This window comes from Chroicocephalus ridibundus, chromosome 22 (genome assembly GCF_963924245.1).
Source record: "Chroicocephalus ridibundus chromosome 22, bChrRid1.1, whole genome shotgun sequence".
Lineage (NCBI taxonomy): Eukaryota > Metazoa > Chordata > Aves > Charadriiformes > Laridae > Chroicocephalus > Chroicocephalus ridibundus.
In genome coordinates this window covers 3,622,616-3,649,385 of record NC_086305.1, presented here as the reverse complement: position 1 = coordinate 3,649,385, position 26,770 = coordinate 3,622,616, and the positions used below count along the sequence as shown (strand labels likewise).

The 26,770-nt window shown below is 63.6% G+C and overlaps 1 protein-coding gene across 1 annotated transcript in view; it reads left to right on the top strand.

Annotated features, from left to right (window-relative positions):
- The first annotated feature begins 746 nt into the window (after positions 1 to 746).
- The window catches only part of EFNA2 (ephrin A2), a 56,943-nt gene continuing 30,919 nt past the window's right edge, over positions 747 to 26,770 (top strand). The window contains exon 1 of the mRNA XM_063358010.1: positions 747 to 1,386. Coding sequence (XP_063214080.1) covers positions 1,265 to 1,386 — 122 coding nt within the window. The 5' untranslated portion in view covers positions 747 to 1,264. The remainder of the gene's footprint in view (positions 1,387 to 26,770) is intronic.

The following is a 26,770-nucleotide window of genomic DNA, read 5'->3' as shown; positions in this document are numbered from 1 at the left end:
GACCCTCCCGGTGCGACCCCCCCCTTCCCAAAGCCCCCCCCGGCCCTGCCGGTGTGACACTCCCCACCCCCACCCCCCCCCGTTTACAGAGGGACCTGCCGGTCTGACCCCCCCCCACCTTTCCAAAGGTGTCGCCCCCCCCCCTCCCGCTGTGACACCCCTCTTCCCAAGGGGACCCCCCCCATCCTCCCGGTGTAACCGCCCCCTCCTTCCCAAAGCCCCCCCCCGGCCGGTGTGACCCCCCCCGTTTGCAGAGGGACCTGCCGGTGTGACACGCACCCCCCCCCCCCGTTTGCAGAAGGAAGCCTCGCCCTCCCAGTGTGACACCCCCCCCCCCTTCCCAAAGCCCCCCCCGGCCCTGCCGGTGTGACCCCCCCCCCCGTTTGCAGAGGGACCTGCCGGTGTGACCCCCCCCACCCTTCCAAAGGTGTCGCCCCCCCTCCCGGTGTGACCCCCCCCGTTTGCAGAGGGACCTGCCGGTGTGACCCCCCCCCCTGTTTCCAAGACCCCCTCGCGCCCCCCCCCCCTCCGGCGCCCGTCCGTGTCCCCCCCCAACCAGAGGCGGGACCGCGGCGGCGCGCGGGGCCCCGCCCTGGTCCCGCGGCGAGCGCGCGCGCGCGCGGCGGCGGCGGCCGCCGGTGGCAACAATGTGTCAGAGGCGGCGGCGGGGGAGGGCGTGGCCTGCGCGCGGGGCGGGGCGTGGCCTGCGCACGGGGCGGGGCGTGGCCGCGCGGGGCGGGGCGGGGGCGCGGGCGGCGGGCGCAGCATGGCGCGGCGGCACTGAGGGAGCAGCGGCCTCCCCGGCCCGGCCTTTGTCTCTCCGGTGTCCCCGCAGCGGAGGAACCCGCGCCCGGGGGGGCGGGGGGGCTGAGCCCGCACCGTCCCCGCTCCCCTCCCGCCGGTGCGGGGAGCAGCGCCGGGGCTCGGGACCGGGCGGCGGCGGTGGTGGTGCCCGGAGGAACTTGGCCGAAGTTCGGCGGGGGGTGAGGAGCGGTAGGAAGGGGGGAGGTTCCCGGTACCGGGGCGCCGCGGGAACCGGCCGGTCCCCGCCGCCCGGGCGCGGGATGCGGCTGCCCCGGCTCCGCCGCACCGCGGCCGCCCCCAACTTTCCCCGCTGACGGCGCCCGGGGCCGCGGGCGATGGTGAGGGTTGGCCGCCCGCCCGCCGCCGCCCGCCGCCGGCCCCAGGGCTCCGCCGGCCGCCGCCGCCGCCGCCCCGCCGCCCCCTGAAGCGGCCGGAGCCGCGCCCGCCGCCGGCCGGGACGATGGTACGCTGGGAGGCGGCCGCGCTGCTCGCCGCGCTCGTCGGTGTCTGCGTCTGGACCGACGAGACCGGGAAAGTTATCTCGGATCGGTACGCCGTCTACTGGAACGGCAGCAACCCCAGGTGAGGCCGGGGGCGGCGGGGACCGGGACCGGGACCGGGGCGGCGGCGGGGGCCGGGCTGCAGCGACGCCCAAGTTTTAGGCTTCATTTCTCCCCCCCGCACCCACCCTTCGGTGAACCCGCAGCCGCCCGCCCGGTGGGTGACAGGCGAATCGGGTCCCGCTCCAACCGCCGGGGTTCCCCGGTGTTTACCGGGCGGCCCCGATTTGCTCCGGTGAACGGTCCGGGCGGCCCCGGGGGGCTCGGTGCGGGTCCCCGCCGGTGCCACTCCGCCGGGGCTGACTCCTCCGGTTGCTCCCCCCCCGCTCCAAAGTTCCCCCCGGGGGTGGGGGGGGGGGGTCTGCGGCAGCCCCGGGAGCACCGGCGGCGGGCAGGTCGCGGTCCCTGTGGGGGCGGCGGGGCCCCCCCAGCCCCTCCGCGCCCAACTTCGGGGAAGTTCGAGTTCCTCTTCCCCGCCGGTCCCGTGTCCCCTCCCCCCCGGTCCCTCTCCCCGGGGCGGGGGGGGGGGGGGACTCGGCGAAGGTGCTGCGGAAAAAGCCCGAAATACGCCCAAAAGCGGCGGGTGCTGCCGGCGGCGGCCGCGGGAGGGTCGGGAATAACGATTTTGGGGCTGAAACAGCAAAATGGGGCGGTGCGGGGCAGCTGCGGCCCATTTGGTTCCCCCCCCCTCGGCAGAGCGATCGCTGCCGGCTTGAGATCGTTTTCCTGGTCGGTCTTTGAATTTAAATTTTTTTAAAATTTATTTTTTATTTTTCTAAGCATCCATATTTAGTTGGGGTTTTTTTGTGGTTTTTTTTTTTTTTTTTTCTTTTTGGCGAGAGTTTCATTTCTGTTGTATTTCTTTGTTCGTAATTGTGAGGAACCCAAAAAACTGTCGGAGAGTTTCAAGCGCGGATGAATTCTTCTCCTGCCTCAGGTGGTTGGGACCCCCCCCTCTGGAGCCCCCCGTCGCCCTCTTCTCCCCCTTCGGTTACAGACCCATCGGGCGGATTTGGGAGGATTCTTGTAAAAGACGAGGAAAAAAAAATAATCGAGAAAACTGTCACCAAACCCACATTTTTTTCCCCCTCATTAAGCAAAGTTAGGGTGGCCCCGGCGGTGTCCCCCGCGGAGCTGGCGGGGGGTGGCGTGGCGATGCTCGGGTCACTTCTGCGCCTGTCCCTGGGTAAAACGGGTGTTTCTGTGTCCCCCGCGGGTCCCCACGGGGCGAGGGGCTGTAGGGGTGGCAGCGCGGCCTGTCCCTCGCCCCCCGGCCGGGGCTGGGGACACCAGCGAGGCGTCCCCTGGGGTGCTGCCCGTCCGGGAGGGGACCCTGGTGGCACCTTCTCCGCATCCTGGTGACACCATCACAGTTTATTAAAGTTCCCGGTGGCGTTTCGGCGGGTGGCCGCAGGTACCCGCAGCCGGTGGGATGCGAGCGTCGTCCTCCGGCCGCCGCGTGCCCCCTCGGGGACGGGGGGGACCAGCCGGGAGCCATCACCCCCATCCTCGTCCCCTCGAAATTGGGGAATGGGGGCGAGCCCGTGCCTTTGTGCGCGGCGGTGCCTTCGCCGCGGGCCGCCTGCCGTGCATATGGATTTTATTATCTCCCTCACATTTTTGTGGGGGATTGTAAGAGGCAGGGATTTCTTCTCTCTCTTTTTTTTTTTTTTTTTTTTTTTTTTGCCCGTTGCAAAGTTTTTGGTTACAGTTCCTGGTTCCCTCCCAGCTCCCACATTTTGGGCTCTTTTCTTTTGTTCTCCCAAATGCCAAAAATGTGCGAGGGTCCCCCCCCCCAACCCTGGCTCAAACTCGGGCATCCCAGCTACCGGGGACGAGGGGTCGGGGCCGCGGCTGAGATTGAGCACCCAAAGGTCCCTACGGCGGTGACGGTCACCAAAAGTGGCCCCCCCGGGGCTTGGGTGACGGGTGTCCTGGGTGTTGGTGTGGGACCTGGCGTCGGTGGTGGCTTCAGCTCGGCCCCATGAGCCACCCGCCTCCCCATCGCCCCCTTGTACGTGCCGGGATGGGCACCGCGAGGAATTTATCCTCGGAAATAGGTGTGGTTCATCATTACATCTATATATACTTTATTTATTTTTTTTCTTCGAAATCCGACATTGGCAGGGAAAAATATTTTCGAGGCGGGGTGGGGGGGGGGGGGGGATAAAATAGGGCAAAGGAAGTGGGAAGGGATGGGAGGGAAGAGCAGACAATGGCTGGTGGGTTTTGCAGGCACGTCCGCGGCGCCGGGATGTGACCCACATTCCCCCAACGTTGGGAGCGCCCCGTGTCGCAATCGCCCGTGTGCTCCGCGCTCCCCGCCTGCGCCGAAGGGCCTGGGGATTCAAGGCAATTTATTAGAGGTGGCAAATATAGAAATCGCCATCGAGTTTTCTGCTTATTTCCTTTTTGAACCCAGCGGTGGCTTTATTTTGCCTGTCTGCGGAGTTGCTAGAAGACTAGCTCATCCTTAAAAATTAAGAACATATATGCTTTTTCTAGGTCCCTTGGTTTCTTTCTTCCCCCCCCCCATCTCATTTAATCAGGGGGAAATCAAAAGGTAAATTTTAAAATAAAAGAAAGGAGAGGAAAACAAAAAAATGGTTAAAACGCCCGGTGCTTGTTTGAACCCCCACACCTGATCTGGCGATAAATTTTTTTTTTTTTTTCTTCGGGTTTATGTTGCAATCTCTGTTTTGTACAAGACACTAATAAATCTCCCGTCGATACGATTTGCTCAGATTAGAATAATTCTATATTTCATAATTGGGTCTAAATTAAAAATAAGTGGTACCACGGGATGCTGCAATTTGCCCGTTCTGTGGAGATATTTATCCGCTCGCTGTGGATTTACAGGTTGCTTTTTTGTTTTGTTTTTTTTTTTTATTATTTTTTTTTATTTTTAAATGATTTTGTGTAAGCGTGCCTTGGGAAAAGGTTGCACGGGCTTTGCTGGATGTGACTCCTGGGTTGTCCTGGAAATAGCCGAAGGAGGAAGAACGTATCTTTGTGTAATCCGGCACCGTTTCCGTACCCACGTAGAACTGGGGATTTTTTGCGTTCCCGCTGTTTTTTCCCCCCCGGCGGTGGATGCGCTGGCAGAGCAGGGCCAGGGCTGGTCCTGGGTGCGGGATGATGGGACCAGGGATGGGACCGTGGGGGACCAGACCTTGGCAGGGCTCTGGTGGGGGTCCGGCCGCGGCCGGGCTCTTCCTCCGTGGGGTCTTTGGGGGGCTGTGTGGACGCTCCGTGGTTCCCGCTGGTGTGGGAGCCGCTCACCCGGAGGGGTTTTGGGTGGGTTTTGCAGAACCCTGGGTGTCCTGGGGGGTGTTTGGGTGGGTTTTGCGGAGCCCCGGGCATCCCGGAGGGGTTTTGGGTGGGTTTTGTAGAGCCCAGGGTATCTCGGAGGGGTTTTGGGTGGGTTTTGCAGAGCCTAGGACATCCTGAAGGGGTTTTGGGTGGGTTTGCAGAGCCCCAAGGTGTCACGGAGGGGTTTTGGTTGGGTTTGCAGAGCCCCAAGGCGTCAGGGAGGGTTTTTGGGTGGGTTTTGCAGAGCCCTGGGTATCTGGGAGGGGTTTTGGGTGGGTTTTGCAGAGCCCCAAGGCGTCAGGGAGGGTTTTTGGGTGGGTTTTGCAGAGCCCTGGGTATCTGGGAGGGGTTTTGGGTGGGTTTTGCAGAGCCCCGAGGCATCCCAGAAGGGGTTTTTGGGTGGGTTTTGCAGAGCCCTGGCATCTTGGAGGATTTTTGGGTGGGTTTTGCAGAGCCTCGGGTGTCCAGGGGGGGTTTTGGGTGGGTTTGCAGCCCCGGGACCCGGCAAGAGGCACCGTGGGGCGAACCGGGCATCCTGGAGCATCCGCCGGCGGGACGGCGTCGCCCACGCGGGTGGGGGGGTCTCCAGCTTTGCCCCCCTCGCTCTGCAGCGAGATTTGACACTGAACACCTCCAGGGCTCTACAGCGCGGTGAAAAATCAGGGATTTGGGAAAACTCCGTGCTATGGCGGGGGGAAAAAAGCTCTGCGGGAAGGAGCGACCCGTCCTCGGAGGGTGTCCCCTCCCTCCCCGATCCCGGGACCCCTCGACCCCGCGGCCTCGGGGCTGCGACTGGAAAGCTCTGGAAGGCCAAAGAAGGACGAGAGGGTTGAAGGTTTTCATTGAAGGTTTTCGTTCCCGGCTCTGCCCGCAGCTCGGGAACGGGCAGGTTGCTGTAATTCCGGAATGACAGTGTTCCTCCTGCAGCCAGACGCGATTCCCGAGCGCGCGGCCGTGGGTTTCTGTATCTACCGAGGGGGAAATGTGCAAAGTATTAGGTATTTTCCTCTCTCTGTTTACAGTACAGATACAAATGCTGTAAATGGTCTAGATTTTACCCGTGGCCTATATTTAACTGTGAAGTCATTTCACTGCTTGGAAGGCTTATTTTCCGATTTATTCCCCCCCCCCCCTTTTTTTTTTTTCTTTTTTTTTTCGGTTTGTGAGCACAGCTGGGATTTCTCTTCTGTTCCTCTGCACTCCCCAGTCCCGGGATCGGGAAGCCGGAGAAATGGTTTCTAGCTGGGGCGGGCGAGGAAGGGGGGGGGGGGGGGGGCGGATTTACTGCAGCTGGCGGGAGCCTGGGTGACGCTTGGGGACACGGTGACAGCGGAGCAGGACTTTTCTGGAGGGGTCCTTTTGTGCTCCCTCCCCTTCGGGAGCGGGCGAAGGGTCCGTGCCGCAGGGATGGGGGAGTTGGGGTGACAGGGGAACGTCCCGGGGGGGGGCTGGGGGCCCATCGGCGTTTGTGCCCCTTTTCTCCTGCGTCCCCATCTCTCCCTGGGGCTTTGTCCGAGGGCTCGGGGCTCCGGGAGCCGCGGCAAAGCCATGGCCAGCTGGGGCTGGGGCGAACTTGCCGGCCTGTGAGTCACGAGGGCTTGTGGCCGGGGGGAGGTGGGGGTGGCAACCTGCGTGTGCCACCTCTCCTTCGAGGCAGCGAAGGCGACGCGCGTTTGGGTTTTTTCCAAGGGGAATTTGGGGCTGGGGAGGGGTTGGCTGAGCAGGAGGGCTCGGCTCGGGGTGGGGGGAGCGTGCCTGGCGCTGGACGTGCCCACCCAACGCCACGGCGGGTTCGGTGCCAGTGATGCCATGGGGCTGGTCACCAAAAACTCTGTGTCCCGGCTCCATCCAAGGTTGGGTCCTTGGGGGTCGGTTCTCCACGGGCATCACTGCTCCCGTAGGCATCGCACGGGGGTCTGAAACACACCCCGTTCCCCCCCACCGGGCGATTTTAACATGAATTTTAACTCTGGCGCTTGGGTGGTTCCCGTATCGCCGTCAGGCCGCGTCCCCGCACCGGCTGCGCCGGGCTCGGGCTGCCGGCGGCGGTGCTGGTGTGGTTGGAGATGCCGGCGCTGGGCCGCGTCCTGCGCAATGACTGCTCTTTTGGTTTTACATCTGATCCCTTCTCCCTTTGTGCCCAGATCATTCCCAGCCCTTCCCACCCCGCTTTTCCAGCCCGTTAAGCCGCGTTAGCGACTCTTCGCCGGCGCGGTTAATGGAGAGCAGATACCAGCAGGTCCGGCGGCCCCGACAAGATTTTTTTTTTTTTTTTTTTTTTTTCTTTCCCCCCCCCTCCTCCCTGCCCGTCTCTTGTCTCTCTCTGCCCGTCCTCTTTCGAGGCACCGCAATTACATTCCCCGCTGGTCGCACATTTGGTAGCCAAATGCCGGCCATGCGCCGCATCCTTAATGCGAGGGATGGGGCTGGGGGTGCGCGGTGCTGCCGGCGGGGCAGCGAGAACGGTGAGGAGAGAGCTTTAAAAGTACGCTTTCATATAGAAAGATATATATATATGCACATATATACACTTTACACCCACTAATAATTAATACAGATGCCCAAACCCCCCCCGCTGCCGTACGCCGGTGGGGGGAAGATGCGTGCCCGGGGCCGTCCCTGCGCTATACCCATGTGTGGCACCTACCCGTGGGCTGGGGGGGGGGGGGAGAAAAAAGGTTTGGTTTTATTTTTCCATGTCTCCAACCAGAGATCTCAGCACCGGGCTCCGGTCCCTGTCTGTCTGTCTGGCCGCGTCCCCGTGCCGCTGCCGGGGCTGCCCGTGCCCGTACCCGCCAGCGCCTGACAAGGTTCATCCGCCGGGTTGTCGGTATAAAATTGCAGCGATTGTTCCTTAAATAGCTCCCCCTTCCCGCCGGTGAAAATTTCGGTTCTTTTGTGTTAGGCGTGAGTTCGGAGGCTTCGTTTTCATCCTAGGTGGGTTTTTCCCCCAGCTGGGGCAGAGATCTTGCCCTGCTCCATTGCATTTAATGGGATTTACGGAAGGCAAACGGATCTCGGCGTTGTTACCTCCAGCCCCGAAGAGGAGTTTAAACGCGGTTTCCCCCCTCCGCCGTGACCCGTCTGAGCCCGATGTGCCCCGACCCAAAGCCTGGCCGTTTTCCAGCGCTCGGAGCATCCTCACCAAGCCGGGACCGACCCCGGTTTCGCCTCCGAGCGCGGGGGAAAGCGGCGCTTCCAGCAGCGCCGCCGCGGTCCGAGCCCCGAAGCCCGAGGGGCGGCCACCGCGGCCGCTTTGGTCCTTGCCAAATGAATTTGGGAGGCCTCTCTGAAGCCGGGGACACCCTGAAAAAGGGGCTTGTAGTTTCCCTGTCGCCTGTGGGGTGCCCGCGCGGGCGCGACCTCTTTGCCGGCAGTTCACCGCCGGGCTCGGCGTCGCCGTTGCCGTCCCCACCGGGCGCCGTCAGGGTGGCAGTGCCCGCGGGGCCGTTGGGGCTCCTCCATCCCATGCCGTGCACCGGGGCTGGTTTTCCCCCAGTAGGAAAACCAGGAAGGCACGAGGCTGAGCGCGGGGCGGCCGGGGGCCATCCCGTTTGGGTAGTGCCATGCCGTGCCACGGCGTGCCACCATCCGGGCGAGGTGCTGCCACCCTGGCACCGTGTCCCAGCTTGTTCCTGGGCGGCCCCCGGAGTGTTGTTATTTATTTATTTCTCCTCCCTCCTCTTCCCCCCTCCGCTTTGCTCGTTGATGCTGCTGTGGCTGTGGCTGCTAAATAGCTTCCCATTGTTCGAGAGCTAATTAGCTCTTAATGAGGCTCCTCACTCGGAAGCCCAGGGAAGGGAGGCTGTGGGGAGGGCAGGCCGCCTGGCGGGGAGCGGGCGATGGGGTCCCCCGACCCTCCCGGGGACAGCGGTTGGGTTTGGCTCCGCGGCACCGGCGGTGGGAGATGGGGGGGGTCTCCGTGGCCGGCGGTGGAGCTGCCACACGGAGCTGCATCCCAAAGGGTGGCCGGGGACCGAAGGCCTTTGCCCAAAGTCCCCTGTGGAGCCCCGGACGCGGTGACTGTCGGGGAGGGATGAAAACCCCGCGGGGTTTGCGGAGCCCGGCAGCGCGGTCCCGACGTCCCCTCCGGTGTCACCCTGCTCCGCCAGCCCCCTCTGCGGGGGGGTGCCTGACCTTGGTTGGGGGGCACGTCTCTCCTTTTGGCAATAGGTGCTAAAACCATTGGTTTTTCTAAGCCCAGCCCTTGTCTGTGCGCCCTCGGTGGGGCAAATCCTGCTCCGCATCCCCTGTGTCCCCCCCCATGGCCGTATCCTATCCCTCGGGGACAGCCTGGCCCAAGCCTTCGCCCCTGCCAGAATTCCGGAGCTTTGGCCAGAGGGGGTTCCGGAGCGTTGGCCGGAGGGGGGCAGGCAGGGCAGACGGAGGATCCTGGACCCCCCCCCAGGGTGGGGAGCAGGGGGTCGGTGTCCGTGTGCCGGCTCCAGGCTCTGCCCCCGAAGCCGCCCGTGTCCCGGAGCGCTGCCACGGGCATGATGCCGGTGCGGCTGCGGCGGGTGCCGGATGGCGATGCCGCAGACGTGCTGGGGGGGTGGAAAAAAAGGGATCCTTCTCCAAAGGGGCTGGAAAAGCACCCGCCTCCGCCCGGCCCAGCGCCCCGCTCCCATTGAAGATGGGCTTTGTCCCCCCGCGCCGGGGTGGGGGGCGTGGGAGGACCCCAAACTTCAGACTTCAAAGTGTCAGATGAGGCGGTTGAAGCAACAGCAGTGGGGGAAAAATTAAACAAAGGAGGAAAATTTACTCCCTGGAATAATAACGAAGACAGGGAGTGACTTCGCCTTCCCTCGTGCCCTTGGGGGGCAGCGAGGGGTCTGACCCCCCAAGAGCCCGTCGGGGAGGATGGGAGTGTGAAGACACACGAGATGCCAGAGTCGAGCCCCAGCCCGGGCTGGTGGGAGCTTTGGGGTCACCCCCCTGTCCTGGCCAGCCCCCTGTGGCTGCTAGCCGGGGCTCGGGCCGGCCCCCGAGGGGGCAGAGGAGCCCGGAGGGTCTCACCCAGGTGTCACCTCAGTGGGGACCAGCTGGGTGTGGGGTCCTGGGGGGGGGGGTCGGGGTGAGGCTGGGGCCCCCCGGTGTCCCCCCGCTCGCCTGCTGAGGCTCGTGGTGGTGGCGGGGGCCCGCGGCGCTCTGCCCCATGGGTCCCCGGCAGCGATGGAGAGGCCGCGGAGCTTGGCCATCGCCGGCTCCGGTGGGGCCAGTGGGACCCGCGCTCCCGCTTCCGAGCCCCGCGCGCATCCCTTGGACCATTATCCTCCGGGTCGTGAATGGAAGGAGAGGGATGCAGGCAGGGACGGGGACTAAGACGTGTTTATTTAATTATTTACTTATTTATTTATTCCTTTCCTTTTTAATTCCCCTCATCCCGTATTTGATCCATTGGGTGTTTTCCTCTGGGTCTTGAATGGAGGGAGAGGGATGCAGGCAGGGACGGGGACTAAAACTTATTTATTTAATTATTTACCTATTTATTCCTCCCCTTTTTAATTCCCCTCATCCCATATTTGATCCATTGGATGTTTTCCTCCGGGTCTTGAATGGAGGGAGGGGGATGCAGAAGGGAACAGGGGGGACTAAGGCTTCCCTTCTTTCTTTCTTTCTTTATTTATTCCTCCCCTTTTTAATTCCCTTCATCCCATATTTGCTTTCCAAGACCCCGGCCACGTCCCGGTGGGACTGTGCCGGGGGGGGATCCCGCGGGATGCAGCCGTCGGCACGCGAGCTCCTCCTGACCTGCCGATTTTCTGCTTTTCTTGGCATTTCCCTACCCCCCACCCCCCCCCGCATCGACCTTGCTTTGTGTTTGGGGGGGTTTTCCATGATTTTTTTTTATTTTTTTTTTTACCCACACGCGTGTGGTGGTGCCACCAGCCTGGCAGCTTCTGCAGGCGTTCCCACCCCCGGCATTCCCAACGCCAGTATTCCCACCGCCAAAGCGTTACCAGGATCCCCGGAGTTTAAAACCATCACTCCATAATTTTTATTGGAATAGGGGAACGTGCTTTTATTTCAGCTCCTTCCCCACGCAACATACCCCCCCCCCCCAGGGAATTAAACTTTGGATTTCAAGCTCTTTTGCACCAAAGGTACAATCTCCTCCCCTGGCTCCGTTCCCCGGGGCTACCGACTTTGCCAAAAAGGCAAATAAATTGCAAGGGCCGGGGCTGGGGGGGGGTTTGTAAGGACCGAGGATGGGAGAGACCCGTTGGATCCTCCTCCCGGTGCATCCGGACCCTCTCCCCGCTCCGTCCGATGAGCGTGGCTGATTTCAGCCTAATTTCACTGGAAATATTCGCCGTTTCCCCTGATGCGTCCGAAAGATTCGTTGTTTCCCCTGGTGTGTCCGCGATCGGGTTTTGTAGGATTATTTTTGATTTTTTTTATTTTTTTTTTTGCCTGCAGAAGAGGAGAAATTATTTGTATGGGGTTTATTTTTTTTATTATTTTTTTTTTTTCTTTAATGTTACACGGAGAGCAAAACTCTCCCATGTGCTTAGAAACAGATAAAGTCTTTAGACAGCAAATACAAATATTTCTGAGCACTCAGCCCGGCTACAGATATTTCTGCCTGTCCTCCGGCCGCATTTCTCCCCGTGTCTTCTAGTGGGTTTTTATTTCGACTGGCTCGATTTTTTATTTTTTTTTTGATTTATTTTTTTTATATTTTATTTTTAAAAAGCCCTATTTATATTTGCAGTAAAATAAAACCGGCCGAGCCTGACCCTCTAGAGAACTTGAAAAAAAATCCCGATTCTTCCTTTTTTTCCAATCCTGTTTCCACCGAGAGAAATAGGAAAAAAAAAAAGAAAAAAGCCCCCAGACCTCGCGCCCTGCACAAAATCCAACTGCGACGGGATTATTTTGGCGGCTGAGGAGCTTTTTGCGGGTGCTGGGATGTCGGCATCGGCGGCAGCGTGTCCCCCCCCTCCGTCCCTGAGCCGGGATGCAGGGATGCGCTGCGGAGGTGGGGAGGGAGCCGAGGATCCCGGACCACCCCCCACCCCCCCCACCCCCCCCCCGCAGGACATGGGGGGCACAAGGCGAGGGCAGCAACCGGGTCCCTTGTTCTGCTGCAGGTGCCGACGGCGCATCCAAAAAGGAGTGGTTTTTTTTTATTATTATTATTTTGCCCCTTTTTTATTTTTTTTTTAATTATAAATTAGCCAACGTTGCTCGCCAGCGGTGACCCGGCCTCGCCGTGCCCAGTAGCCATCCCAGTCCTACTGGTGGCCCGGCGGGTGGGGAGAGCCGGGGAAGCTCTTTCCCAGCCCGCTCGATAATCCCAATTATTATCTGGTTTCTCCATCAGGGTCGCTTATTAAACTTGGCACCGCCGGCTCTGCCGTTCCGGCCGCCTGCCTCGGCGCAGGGATTTATCTCCTGCCGACTCGGGAAGGAAATTGAGTGGGGAAAAACGTGGGGCAGGGTCTGTCGTCCGTCCCGTCCTGTTCCCCCCCCCCCCCCAAACCACCCCGGGTCGGGGGGAATCCGTCCTGGGAGCCGATGGTGGGAGCTGGTCGCGGCTTCGGGACGCGGGAGCGACGGTGTGCCCCGTCCCTGCGCGCTGCCGTGTCCGTCTCTCCGCGTCCCTCCCCGGCTCCGGGGCTGCGTATGGTGAAACCACCCCAATTCTGGAAAAAGGCGCTTTATTTCAGCCTTATTTGGCCGCGGGAGGGTTTTTTAAAAGAATATATAAGCGTTTGCTAAACAGCCGTTATTTTCCCCCTCGCCCTGAAATTAAAGGGAGCCTTTAATTGTTCTGGGTTAACGGTTGAACTTGATGATCTCAAAGGTCTCTCCCAACCGAAACAATTCCATGATTCTACATCAGCTTCCTCGCACCAGGAATTTCGGCTTTTTCCGCATTCGGCCCTTCCAGCTTGAATTCCCCCCGCTTCCCATGGCACAGACGCCCCTCGGTGCGCTGCTCACCGACGTTTCCTCTTGCCTTTCTTCTGCAAATTTTGGGTTTTTTTGTGGTTTTTTTTTTTTTTTTTTTATTATTTTACCAAGACCGTTTGCCAAACCCAGCGCCGCCCATCCCCAATCCGGCCCTTGGGAAGGGGCTTCCCGCAAATCCGGGACCGATTCTCGGCACGGCGGCGGGGTTGGAGGTGCTGCCGGCGAGGATGCTCTCCCGAAGGAAAGGGTTTCCCTCCCGCTGTTTGGTACTTGGGTGGGTGTTCGCCGGAATTTCCCATTGGAAAACTCGGAGGTGGGCGGTGGAGCGATCCCGGACCCCAGCGTTGGGGCGTCAAATCCCGACGGAGCTTCTCGGGGGCTGCGGTCGCCCCTCGCTGCCCTCCCGGGGTTGCCGAAAACGGGACCTGCCGCCCTTGGGGTGGGTGCCCCCCGTGGGTCAGCCTGGATTTACTTGTCCCCCCACCCCGGAAAACCAGGGGGTGCAGGGCTGGCGGGAGGCTCTGCCTTGGGGGGATTCACCCCATCGGGGACAGAAACGTCCCGGGGTCCCTCGAGTGGCTGCGTGTCCCCCGTGGCACCGGTCCCATGGAGGGAGTCCCATCGCCTCCTCTCTCCCCCCTTTTTTCCTCCCCCCACAGCGTCTTCCTTTGGTTTTTATCCCAGCTCCTCTTTCTGCTGCTCTTCCACCATTTTCCTGTATTTTAAAAAACCTGCGCAAAACCCCTATCTGCGTTTTCCTCCTCCCCATGGCGTCTCTTTGCTCGCCCCGCGCCGGGGGTCCCCGTTTTGGGGTGGGGGCTGTCCCCGGTGCCCTCCCCGCGCGGGGTGTTTTGGAGAGGACGGGGCGGGCTCCGAAATCCTTTATTTGGGGAAATTATTGTTATCCGAACCCTGCCAAGGTTCTTATCTCCGGGGCAGCCTCGTGCTTCGGGGCACGGTGTCCCTCTTGGAAATCCTCCAAGATTTTTTCCTTGGGTTTCCCGAGATCCTTCATGCCGGAGGATGCCGGAGACATCCCCCCAACCGCCCCCCCCCCCCGGCTCCGGCAGCACCGTGGGGCTGGGGATGGCGCCGCGGCTGTGCCGTGCCGTGTCCCCAGGGCTGGGGGTGGCTGTCCCGCTGCCAGCGGCGCCGCGTTGCGGTCGTACAGCTGCTGTCGGACGCGGCACCAGCACGCGGCAATTCTGGCACCCGCTGCAAACGCCCGTCAGTGGTGCTCCGGGTTTGGATTCCAAAGGAGAATCCAAACCGCTGCCCGGAATAGAAACGGCTTTTGGCTGCGGTCCCCGGCCAGCGCCGTCTCTGTTGGATTGTCTTGGTTTGGCCGGAGCCAGGCGGGCACACAGCGGGCCATGTCCCCTGTTCCGTGTCCCCGCTGTCAGTGCTGTGTTCCCTGCGCCATGGCCCTGCCATCACTGCTGTGTCCCCGGTGTCGCTGCCGTGTCCCCTGTGCTGTGTCACCGGCATCACTGCCGTGTCCCCCACGCCATGGCCCTGGTGTCGCTGCCATGTCCCCTGTGCTGTGTCACCGGCATCGCTGCCATGTCCCCCACGCCATGGCCCTGGTGTCACTGCCATGTCCCCTGCGCTGTGTCACCGGCATCACTGCCATGTCCCTCGCGCCATGGCCCTGGTGTCGCTGCCATGTCCCCTGCGCTGTGTCACCGGCATCGCTGCCATGTCCCCCGCGCCATGGCCCTGGTGTTCCTGCCATGTCCCTTGCCCCGTGTCCCTGCTGTCACTGCCGTGTCCCCTGCACTGTGTCCCCACTATCACCGTCACCGCCGTGTCCCCTGTGCTGTATCTCTGCCGTCACTGCCGTGTCCTCTGCCCTGTGTCCCCGGTGTCGCTGTGGTGTCCCTTGCGCCATAGCTCCGGCGTCGCTACCATGTCCCCTGCACCGTGGCCTCACCATCGTTGCCATGTCCCCTACCCCGTATCCCCACCATCGCTGCTGTGTCCCCTGCACCATGTCCCCGCCGCTGCTGCCGTGGCCCCACCGTCGCTGCCGTGTCCCCTGCCCCGTGTCCCCACCGTTGGTGCCACGTCCCCTGCACCATGGCCCTGGTGTCACTGCCATGTCCCGACCATCACTCCCGTGTCCCCTGCCCCATGTCCCCACTGTTGCTGCTGTGTCCCCTGTGCCATGGCCCCGGCATCACTGCCGTGCCCGCGGGTGGAATGAAAGGCTAAAACCAGGGATGGGGGACGGGGAATGGGGATCACTCCCTGCTCCGGAGGTGGCATCGTGCCTGATGTTTGTCACCATGAATTGCCTTCGCCTCTGACCGGTGCCGGATTCCCGGCTCTCCCTGCCCGCGGTCCCTGTCCCTGCTGGATCTTAGAATCATTTAGGTTGGAAAAGACCCTTGGGATCATTGAGTCCTTGGGATCATCTTGGGGTCGGTGGCTTTGAGGTCCAACCGTGGACCATCCAGGCTTTTCCCATCCCAGATTGTTCCTTCTCTGCCTTGGCTGCCTCCCGGAGCTCTCGGCGTTGGGTGGGAAGCGACAGTGGAGGGTGTTGGGGGCCTGGCGCGGGCGGGCGGGCGGATGGACGGACGGACGGATGGACGGACGGCAGCAGGAATCTGGACTCCAGAAAGCATTGCAAAGCTGAATAACAATAAATCACGATGTTGTCTTTTAAAATAGAAAGGTTTTGGATAAGGCGGCGGGCTGCTCTCGTCATTAAGACAGCGAGCTGGGTGTCAGCTCTGGATCCGCTTTCCAGCTCGTTACACGGAGACAAATGGCTTCCCCCCTCCCAGCCTCAGTTTCTCCGCTCTAAAGGTGAGGATCGCTGCCAGGGGCTAAATGAAGCAATTAATATTTGTAGAGCGCACGGAGGGATCGTGAAGGACGGGGCTCTCGCGGCGCCGCGTCCTCCTGCTCCGTGACGGCGCCGAGGGCCGGGAATTTCGCCTGGGAGCCGGAGCGTCCCCTGGCAGCTCCATCAACGCGGCGAGCGACGGTGGCGTCGGCTGCAAAAGCCCCTTCTCCGTGTCTGCTGGGTACAGGGACGGGCTGCAGCCCCCCCCCCCCGCCAGCCCCCGGCTCCTTCTGGGCTGGTTTGGGGACATGGTGGGGACACAGTGGGGACATGGTGCCCTGTGACAGGGACGTGGTGGCTCAGAGCCACGTACATCACACGGCCGAGCGTGTTTGGCTTTATTATGGCATCCCGCGGACACGGCCCTTCGCTGGGGGGTCCCTCACTGCCCTGTGAGCGGGCACAAACCTGGTGTCACCAAAGGTCCCCGGTAGACGCCGAGAGTCCCGTCACTGGCGGGAGGGGAGCCCAGCTGGGTGGGGTTTTGGGTTTTTTTCGGGTTTTTTTTGGGGTTTTTTTCCCCTTAAACATTGTAATATTTGTTTCACCTTATAAATCACGGGGCCCGGGCTGCCTCGTCAGGGAGGATTTATGGGCGCCGGTGTAGCCGCGGCGAGGGGAACGCTCTTCCCGGGGACGCACCGGCTTTAATGTTTTTCTAATGACGGCGAGGGGAGAGGTCTCGCCCGGCTGTAAATCCGACGGGGGGGTGGGGGGAGGATGTCGGTCCCCGGGGTGGGACGGACCCGTCCCGGTTGGCACAAGGTCCGGCATACGCCGGCAATGCCGCCCGGGGTTTTTCTCCGTGCTGGAAGGGGTTGCAGGGCTGGCAGGTCGGACCACGAGCCATCTTTTCCCGCTGGAAATCAGCAGAGTGAAATTGGGGAGGCGGGGGGGGCGGACTCAGCCACCCCTGATGAGCTGAAAAAGGGGGTTTCCAAAGGTGGGTGGGGGTCCGGCAGCCCTGCTGAGCTGCTCCGGAGGGATGGAGCCCTGCGGTTGCCCTGGGCTAGCTCGGACTCGGACCCGCTCTGGTGGCCCGTACGGGCACTGGTGGGGCCGGATCCTGCTGGGACGCTTGGGCAGCATCCACACCCCCGCGGCGAGCGGCCCCCCCTCAGCCTCCGAGGGGCAAAATGAGCCTCGTGGCCTGTTTAATTGCACTTTGCGTTCGCGCTCAGCCCGGGCCGGCGGCCGGGAAGGGGGTCTGTGCCCGTCGGGGCCCCGGCACACGGGGGTGACGGCAGCCCCGGCCCCTCGGCACGTTTGTCACTCGGTGTGGGGACACTCAAGGAGCCCGACCCAGGGCAAGCCGGGTCTTCCAGCCGGTGCAGACCGGGGAGGGTCTTCACCGTGACCCTCGAAGGCCGGTTTAAATCCCGGGAATCCCGCTTTCCCACCGCAGCAGCATCGGTGACACGCCGGCGACGTGGGAAAGCCGTTAGCCAGCTGCTAACGAACGCGGCTCTGAGGGCGAGGGGCCAAGGGGGCGCTGGGGGTGACGGTGAGGATGGGGATGCTCGGCCCTGGAAGGGCTGGGGGGACCCTGCCTGGGCTCCCCCTGTTCCCCAGGGACCCGGGCAGCTCCGGGGGGGTTTTTCCCTGCGCCGGCGCTGCCCGCAGCAGCACAAACGAACCAAGTAATTGGCAACATGGAAATATTTTGTGCTCATTAAGCAGCGGGAAGCGGCGGGTGAGGAAGCGGCGTTCTCCGGCGCGGGCGGGGGCTGCCGGCGACCAAAACCCCACCGACCCCCCGGCTGGTAAACGGAGGTGGCGATTTTTGGCTGAGCCGGGACCGTGGCTGCTCTGGGGGCTGTGGAACCCCCCCTGGTGCTGGGGGGCTGCGGTGGGAATCCCTGCGCCCCGGCGTGCTGCGGGGTCCCGGTTGGGAGTCCCATGTTTGTGGGGGGCAGGAGCAGAGCTGGGGAGCCAAGGTGGGGGGTTCACAGCCGCCATACGGGGGGGCTGGAGCTCGTTTTCTCCGAACTGCCGTAAATCCCGCGTGGATTAAAACTCCAAACGGGGCATCTCAGCGGCGGCCTTTGAGCTCCCCGCACTCTGGGGGGGTTTTGAGGGGAGCCCTGGGGTCCCCTCTGCTGCTGGCGCAGAAGCCGGGGGGGCGATCCGTGGGGTGGGGACCCCGCTGGGTGACCTTGACCCTGCGAAGGCCGGTGGCCACGGGGCCGTCTGCTCCCTCGCCACCCCGGCATGGAGCATCCTCAGCCGCGCTGGTACCCGAGCACGTGCTTACGGCGGGGCCGGGGCTTCGCCATCCGTCCCCCCGCCCCGAGAGACCCCCGGCGCGGTGCGGGGAGCGTCCGGCGGTGCCGCAGGCGGGAGGAAGCAGCTTTATGGCTGTAGTTAAAGTGACTTTATGATATTGTATCTGAACAATTGCCAGATATTATCTGGATCGATGCTGCGTGATTGAGACACCGGTTGATAACCCAGCCGGGGCCTCTAATCGCTTTTAAACTGCGCAGGGTCGTTCGTGCTTTCGATAAAACCCCTCAGCGTTTTCTATTTTAGCTCTCTGTCTCCCCCACCACCCCGGCTCCGGGGGGTTTTTCCCCCCGGGATTCTGTGCCGGGGCTGGGGGGGGGGCTCTGCCTGCCGCGGTGGGTGCGGGGACACATCCCGGCTCCTGTCCCTCGAGTCACTGTTTGCCCTGGGGTGGGGACGGGAGCGATGAGACCCCCTCGGGGTGATGGGGGGCTTCGGGGTGCTCATGGTCCCCCGGGTCCCATCCTGCTGTGGGGTGGGAGGAGGGGGCGAGGGGAGATTTGGGGGTCCCCCCCCACCTTCGCCGCTCTCGCAGCGACCTTCGGGTGAGTCATGTCACCTCCGCGCGCTTCCTTTTCTGCAGCCGTAAAACGAGGACAGCGATACCTTTCCCACCTCGCAGAGGGGTTGGGAGGCTTAATTAGTTAATGTTCGTACAGTGCTTTGAGGATTAATTAATATTGTGACTCTAATTTTTTATTTTTTTTTTCCCCCGGTAGTAAAACGCCGCTTAAATATCTCCGTGCCCGTCCCTTCCTCCGTGACCCTGTAAAGCAAATCCTACCCGGGGACACCGCCAGGAGCCGGGCGGCCCCATCCCTGGCAGGCATCGTCTCCCCAGTGCCGAACTGGGAGGCCACTGGTATTGGCAGGAGACCCTGGGGCTGGTAGCCCCCGCGGTGGCCATCCCACCAGGGCTGTCCCAGAGCTTGGGCTGCAGCCCCAAAGGAGATCCCTCTCCTTTCCCAGGCTTTTCCCTGCTGGAATCAGTTTGTACATCGGGATTACGCCGCTGTCACCTCCCTGTGACCCTGCGCGTCCCTGCCCGGCCGGCTCGGCCACCTCTGGTGTTCCCATCCCCACGGGCTCCCCCTGCTCGAGGCTCCTGCGCTGTGGGAAACGGCTCCCAGCGAATCCCACCATCCCATCCAGCATCTCGGAGGCTGCCGGACTCGGAGCGGGGCTGCGGGGACTGGCCGGGGGACGGCTCGGTCCCGGGAGGGTTGGGGGAGATGTCGTGCCAGCCAAAGCGCTGAGCGCAGGGCGTCAGCGCCGCGCAGGCACCAGCCCGGCTTTCCCCGTGAAAACAAGCTGTTGCGAGCGCGCACCTGCCTGGGAAGCTGCTGGCAGGCGCGGGAGGGCATTTTCTGGTATCTTAATTCCCGTATGCCATTAGTCAGATCGCTGACGGGCAGGTTTGGTTTCCTCCGAGATGATTTCTCAGCAGCAGCTCTGCTCCGCCACGCGCTCCTGCCTCCCTCCTGCTCCGCCGCTGGGAGCCACGGGGACGGAGACGCCGGGGATGGGGACGGCAGAGGGGTCCCGGGGATGGCGGTGGCAGAGGGGTCCCAGGGACAGGGATGGCAGAGGGGTCCCAGGGATGGCGGTGGCAGAGGGGTCTTCGGGACGAGGATGGCAGAGGGGTCCCGGGAACAGGGATGGCAGAGGGGTCTCGGGGACGGCGGTGGCAGAGGGGTCCCGGGGACGGGGATGGCAGAGGGGTCCCGGGAACAGGGATGGCAGAGGGGTCTCGGGGACGGCGGTGGCAGAGGGGTCCCGGGGACGGGGATGGCAGAGGGGTCCCGGGAACAGGGATGGCAGAGGGGTCCTGGGGACGGCGGTGGCAGAGGGGTCCTGGGGATGGCGGTGACAGAGGGGTCTTTGGGACGGGGATGGCAGAGGGGTCTCGGGGATGGTGGTGGCAGAGGGGTCTTGGGGACGGGGATGGCAGAGGGGTCTCAGGGACGGCAGTGGCATCCCCGCGACAGCATCCCCAGATGGCTTTTGGGGTGTCAGATGTGACAGCTGGGATTAGCTCAGCTCCGGTGCTGGGAGGGGATCGGGCACCTCTGGACCGTGGCTGGTGGGAGGCGAGAGCCGAGTGTGTGTCCCGGCTCCCCGTCACCCCCGCGAGCCCAGTCACTGGCACAAAACGGGGGCTTTTTTGCCATGTTTTGCGGTTTCCAAGAGGGGCTGGGGCTGGTGGGAGGGAGACTGCGAGAGGACGGTGCCGTCCCCGGAGCGGGTGGGCTGATGGGGTGCGATGGAGCCCCAAGGATGCAGAACCGGTGACAGCGGGAGCATCCTGGTCACTGGAGGGGACTGGGACCTGCGGTGGGGCGAGGAGGGGGGACCGGGGGGAGCCACCACCCTGGCACTGCTGAAGGGAGCCGGAGGAGAAGGAGCATCCGGGCTGGAGGAGGTGGGAGAGGACGAGCCGGCAGGCTGCGGCGCTGCTCGGTGGCTCCTGTCCCCGGTTGTCACCCAAGGCGGTGCGGAGCTGCGGCGCTACGAGCAGGGGCACATGCTGGGGTGGGGGGGTTTGAGGCAGGACAGACTGACCGCAGCGACCCCCCCTGCCCGGACCCAGCTCCGTGCCGTTAATAACACCCCGGCAATTAAACTGGAACGAACGCATCGATAAAAATAACACGCCGTCCTTCCGCAGCGTGCTGCATCCCACGAGCTCCGAGGTGTTTAAAAACCCATTTAAAGCCGGATCCTGCCGTCGGAGCGGCACGGGGCGCCCGGGGGTGGCACTGGGGTCCTGGGCTCCAGCCCTGACGATCTCCCTGCCTTCCCCAAGCGGGGAACGGCCCCAGTTTCCCTCCAGTCGAGCGACTGGTTTGCCGACTGCCAGGTTTTTTAAATAATACAAATTACACGAATTTTTAAATTTTTCTTCTTTCTAGAGTTGTTTAAGCCCCAGGGGCTGGTTTTCAGGCTTTTTTCCTCCGTGATGCGAAGAGCAGCAGCGCGTTCTTTTAATGGTAATTGAGATTCTCGCCTCATTGCAGGACTTTGGAAGCCTCGATGGGCTTTGAATAACGGGCGAGCGGGTGAACTCAGGTTCTGGCTCTTCAGACGGCGTTTCTGAGGTTTTCTTGCGGTTTTCCTCGCTCTGCTCTGAGGTCGGAGGGGCCAGAAAGCCACGGCCCTGCCCCGTGCGGGGACCCGCAGCCCTGGGCGCCCTCCCCGACGCCGGACGTGACTTGGAGCGGGGGCAGACAGGGATGTGGGGGTCCTGGTGTCCTTCAGGAGACCCCTCGGGAACGGCTTTGGCGGCGCCCTGCGTCCAGCGTTGCCTGGAGCCGCCTCCCAGCCCTTTCCCAACCCGCTCGCACCCGGACATCGGAGCTGGGTCCTTCCAGGCTGAGGTTTGGGGGGGTTTTTTATGGCTTTGCTACCGTCTGCCTGGCACGGGGGGCAGCCAGCCTGGGGGGGCAGCCAGCCCTGCTTCAGAGGATGCTCATGCGGCCGCCGTGGGGGAAACCTCCCGCCTGCGGGGTGACGCCCGGGGTGACTCCGGGGACAGGAGGTGGCTTCGTCCCAGCCCCCGCGGCAGCCCTCGGTGGGCTCCTGCCCCTTCCGTGAGCCCTGGGTGCCCGTCTCCCGTTTTCCTTTGGCTGCGAGGATGCAGAGGGTGGCGGAGGGGAGCGCCGTGGCAGAGCTGGCGCTGCCGTGCCCATGCCCTGCCGAGCTGCCCCGTCCCTCTGCCCGCCATCGCCACACCGGGGGCAATCCCTGTCCCGGCACCCGCGCTGCCCGTCCCCGCCACAGCCGGTGCGGGGCGGTGGAAGGGGCCTCCGAGCACTTTCCGGATGGGGGGAAGCGGTTTCCGGCTGCTGGGGGAAACATCTGGATCTAATTGATGCTCCGTGTGCCGGCGGCCGGGCCGGACCCGTTCCTACCGCGCGGCGTGATGGGAATCGCTTTGCTGTGGAGGGACCCGTCCCGGGGCTGGGAGCCCTGCCGTGTCCCTGTCCCACTGGGAGACCCACTGTGTCCCCGTCCCATCGGGAGCCGTGCCGTGTCCCTGTCTCATCAGCCCCGCTGTGTCCCCATCCACCGGGAGCTCCACTGGAAGCCCCGCTGTGTCCCCGTCCGACCAGGAGCCCCACCGTGTCCCCATCACGCCATGTCCCCATCCCATCAGGATCCCCGCCGTGTCCCCATCCCATTGGGATCCCTGCCGTGTCCCTATCCACAGGGAGCCTGGCCGTGTCCCCGTCCCATCGGGAGCCCTGCCGTGTCCCCATCGCACCGGGACCCCCACTGCGTCCCATCCACTGGGAGCTCTGCTGGGAGCCCCACCGTGTCCCCATTCCGCTGTGTCCCTGTCCCATCAGGAGCCCCACCGTGTCCATGTCCCGCTGTGAACCCATCCACTGGGAGCCCCCCTGTGTCCCTGTCCCATTGGGAGCCATGCCGTGTCCCCATCCCAGTGGGACCCACACCGTGTCCCCATCCACCGGGAGCTCCGCTGGGAGCCCCGCCATGTCCCTGTCTGGCCAGGAGCCCCGCCACGTCCCTGTTCCGCTGTGTCCCCATCCTGCCGTGTCCCCATCCCATCGGGATCGCCACCATGTCCCCATCCCATTGGGAGCCCTGCGGTGTCCCTGTCCCGGGGCTGGGACGCCTGCCATGTCCCCATCCACCGGGAGCTCCACCGGGAGCCCCGCTGTGTCCCTGTCCCATTGGGAGCCATGCCGTGTCCCCATCGCAGTGGGACCCACACTGTGTCCCCATCCCACTGTGTCCCCATCCCAATGGGAGCCCTGCTGTATCCCCATCCACTGGGAGCCCCGCCATGTCCTCATCCCAGCAGGACTGATGCCACAACGCCATCCCACCGGTACCCCCACCGTGTGCCCATCCCAGTGGGAGCCACGCCGTGTCCCCGTCACACCATGTCCCCATCCTACTTGGAGCCCCACCATGTCTCCATCCCACCGGTACCCCCACCATGTCCCCATCCCAGTGGGAGCCACGCCGTGTCCCCGTCACACCATGTCCCCATCCTACTTGGAGCCCCACCGTGTCCTCGTCACAGCGGGGCCCATGGCGTGTCCCCGTCCCATTGGGAGTCCCGCTGCGTCCCTATCCCATCGGGATCCCCACCATCCTGCCCTGGATGTCCCCTTGGCCGGGTGGCATCACTCAGGGCTACCGGTGCCCATCCCCAGCGTCCTGCCGCCCCGTCCCAGGCCGTGGCGGGGGGGAGCCTCTGCCCGCCCGTGCCTTTTGTCAGCCTCGGAAAAATTGACCTTGAAGCGCGCTGGAAGAGCCCTGCAGCTAATCGTGTTAGGAGGTGTCTGACTGCGGCTCCGCGCGGCTCTACCTGAGCGGCATTAGCAAGGGGGATGCGTCGGGCTCGCGGCGCCCCGGCTCAATAATTGATGCGTTTTTCTCAGCTCCCCCTTCCGTGAAAGGAAACCCAAGCGCCGGGAGGACGGCGGCTCCCGCGGGATGGGGACGGGGACGGGGGAGCGACGAGGGGCTGAGGTGCCGGGCGTGATGCTCGGGGACGGCGTGGTGGTGGGGGGACGATGGGGATGTGCCGAGGGTGCTGTGACCCGCGGAGGTGGGAGCAGCCCCCCGGACACCCGGCCCAGCCTCCTCCCTCTCCGCCCGCTCTTTTTTTGGGGAATCCCTGCAGAAACCCTCGAAACCTGCGTTCCCGCGGGAGCACCGAGCATCCTCGCACCGAGCATCCCCCTCTTTCCTGACGGCATCCCCGGTTCCAGAGCCCAGCACCAGCCCTCGCTGCCCCCACACAGCCCCCTCGGCCGCCCCTGCTCGCCCCAGGGATCCCCATCACCCTCGGCCACCCTGGACCCTGGGGGGGGGACACGTTGTCCCCCGGTGTCCCCGCACCGGGCAGAGCTGCCTTTGCCTTGATACAAACCCTCTTCCCGCCTCCTCCCCTCTGCCTCTTCTGGGGTTTTTTGGGGTTTTTTTTTCCCCCTTTCCCCTCTTAGGAGAGCGCGCGGGGAAGGGGAGAAGATTTTAACCTTCTGCCTGGAACCAATTAAAAAGGTCTTTCCACAGAGACGAAAGTGCTCGTGCACCTTTGTGTGCTGCTGACGGGGGGAAGAAAGCGGAGGCGGCCTTTGAAGGGGGAGATGGAGGTCTCTCCGCTGGGACCCCTCCGGGCTTTCAAAGCCTGTGTTATTTCTTTATTTTTAAATAGCCAAATTAAAGTGACTCCCGCTTCCTTTCCTCCCCGTTAGCGCATCGTGCGGCGAGCACGTGGCCCCTGCCAGCCGGGGGTTGAGGGGGGGAGATGCGGCCCATGGGGCTGCCGCCGGTTGGTGCCATTCCAGGCGCCGGCGCTATGGGTATGGGGGGGTGCGGGCATCCCAAAATCCAGCCTGGGACCCCTCCGGGATGGGGCAGAGCCCCCCTTCCTCCTCCCTGGGCTTGCAAATCCATTGGCAGGAGGCAGAGGTGGCCCTCGAGGGGGTGCTGGGGGGGGGGGTCCTGGCTGAGCTGGGGCAGGGGCACGGTGGCCCCACGGCCGGGATGGTGGCCCCATGGCCAGGACGGTGGCCCCACGGCCGGGACAGCCCGCCCCCCAAGCTCGCCCCAGCCCCCCAGCACGCCGCCCCTTGAACTCAACCAGCCGAACGGATGAGTGGGTTTCTTCAAAGGGACAACCCCCCAACCCAAGACCTCTTGTGTGTCGTCCCCCCCCGCCCCATCCTCCCCGCCGCCCCCTCCCCATCTCGGTAAGACGCGGGTGAAAAGGCGGCAGAACAAAGCACAGGAAGGATTTGAGGTGGTTTCCGCACGGACCTGAATGTGGAGTTGCTCAATGGAAGAGGAGACGCCGCCGCTTTCATCCCCGCGGCCGCCTTCGGCCAAGGGGGCGAAGGGGCGAGAGCTGCCTCCCCCGCGTCCCCCCCAGCCTCTTTTTTTCCCCCCCCCCCCCCTTTCTCTTTTTTTTTTTTTTTTTATATAGTCTCAGATTTATTTTTCCACAGTATAATTCTGAAAGACAGCGGAGTATGAATTATTCATTGACCCCTAACTGCCTTTGCATACAATCCTGGCCGGGGGAGAGTGCCCGTGTCGAATGCATTTGTGTGCAGAGCTGGGCCAAAGTGAATTGAAATCAATTTTTAAGGTTTTGGGGGGAGAATTGGGTGATTTTGGGGCTGGCGGGGGTGGCGGGCGGGCACTGGAGCACGTGGGTAGACGAGTGGGACGGGACCGGAAAGTTTCTGCCGGGGAATTATTCCCTTCCCAGAGCTGCCGGGTGGCGAGGCTGGGCTGCGGGTGCTGCCGGGGTCCCGGGGGGGTCCCGGAGGGGGGACGCGGGCGCTGCTGGCTGTCCCCAGTGCTTGGGCACCAGGTCCAGGTCTCGTGTGCGTCCGGGGGGGCTCTGGGGACAGAGCCAGGCCGCCGTGGGGGTCCGGCTTCGTCCGTCGCTGCCCGCATGGAGGGGCCCATCGCGGTCCTCGGTGCTGGCGCAGGTGGCTCCTGGGCGAAAAAATAAAAAAATAGCCTTTTTTTTTCTAAATTTCTCCCATTCTTAGATGCACCTTTAGCCTGGCTTGACATGGGAGGCGCGGCTGGGAAGGGGGAGGGATTCCCCGGAGAGCGGGATGGCTTCGGCGGGGAGAGCTGCGTTCATCCCCGTCCTGCCGCCCCCTCGTCGCCCCCTCTCCCCCCGCCGTCCCCCCACCCTGCGCCCTTCCCCGCGGCCACCTCGGTGGCCCGGTGCCACCGCCCGCCGGCCCCTGGCATGGCGGTGCCCGGACCTTGACGTCGGCCACCAAAACCCGCCAAGGGGACGAGGGGGGAACCCCCCCTGCCCCTACCCTGGGCAAGGCTTTAATCTGATTAGTCTTGGAGTGAATGGACAAAGAGAAAAGGCTTAAACCCCAGTGAAAGGAGCGGGGAGGGGTGGGGGGGGTCGGTGGGGGGCGTCGTGCCCTGGGAAGTGGGGACCCCGGCCCATCTCGCCAAATTAGGTCAAATTCGGCCGGGGGAACGCGAGGGGAAGGAATAAGGGAGAGAAAAGAGCCAGGCGAAGAAATACGCGTGGCTCTGTTGGATCTGTGACACCACCACCCCCCCGCCTCAGGGCTGGCGATGGCGACCCCTGACCCCCCCGCCACGGCTGCTCGCCCCCTCCCCTGCCCGGGGGTCAGGGTCCCCGCTGCCCCCCATCCTCACGCGGTGGCGGAGGTGCCGGGGAGGAGCCCCCCCTCGCTGTCCCCTGCGCCCCACGGTCACCTTGGATGGGGTGAGGGGCTTCTTCCCGGTGCCCCCCACCCGCGACCCCCTGTCTGCGGCCGAGCTGGGTGTGGGGGTGGGCCAGTGGCAGCCCCTGGCCCGGTGAGCGTGGCTCAGGCGCCGCCATGCCGATGAACGGCGGCACCTCTGGACGGGTTGTGGCGCGGACGGCGTTTTCCTCCCATCGACGCACAGAGGGGCTGATTCTGGGCTGGATTTTTTTTTTTTTGGTGGGGCAGGGGGGAGATGATGGAGCCCCGATGGGCAAACCCGGCAACCAAAGCGCGGTGTGTTGCGGGACGGGCGGTTGCAGCCGTCGGCGTGTGCCACGGCTCTGGTGCCGGTTGCCATCGGCAGCAGCACAAGCGGCTCCTTGTGCGGGAGGAGGGTTGGGAAGACACGGAGGTGCCATCGGCGTGGCCGGGAGGGTCACCCAGCCCCGGGCACGGTCGCCAACTTCCCCCGCGGTGCCTCGGGGCTGGAAAAGTGGGAGCAAAGCCTGGCCGGGAGTCTGCTCCCCCCGCCCCAGTCCCCTCCGCGGGGGTGGCCGCCCTCCCCTCCATCCTCTTCTCCATCCCATCGATCCTTGTCCCCGATCGATGGGCGCTTCCCCGGGGGCGCGGGGCGGTGCTGCCCGGCCGGGCGGGCAGGCAGGGAGGGAGAAATGGCTTTTCGCAGAGCCTTGAGCGGGTTCCAGCATCGATCTCTCCCGCGAGAGAGAGCAGAGCCTCGTCACAGATCAATTAGGCCAGTCATTAGCCGTGCCCCAGAGCGAAGCTCGGTGGGGAGC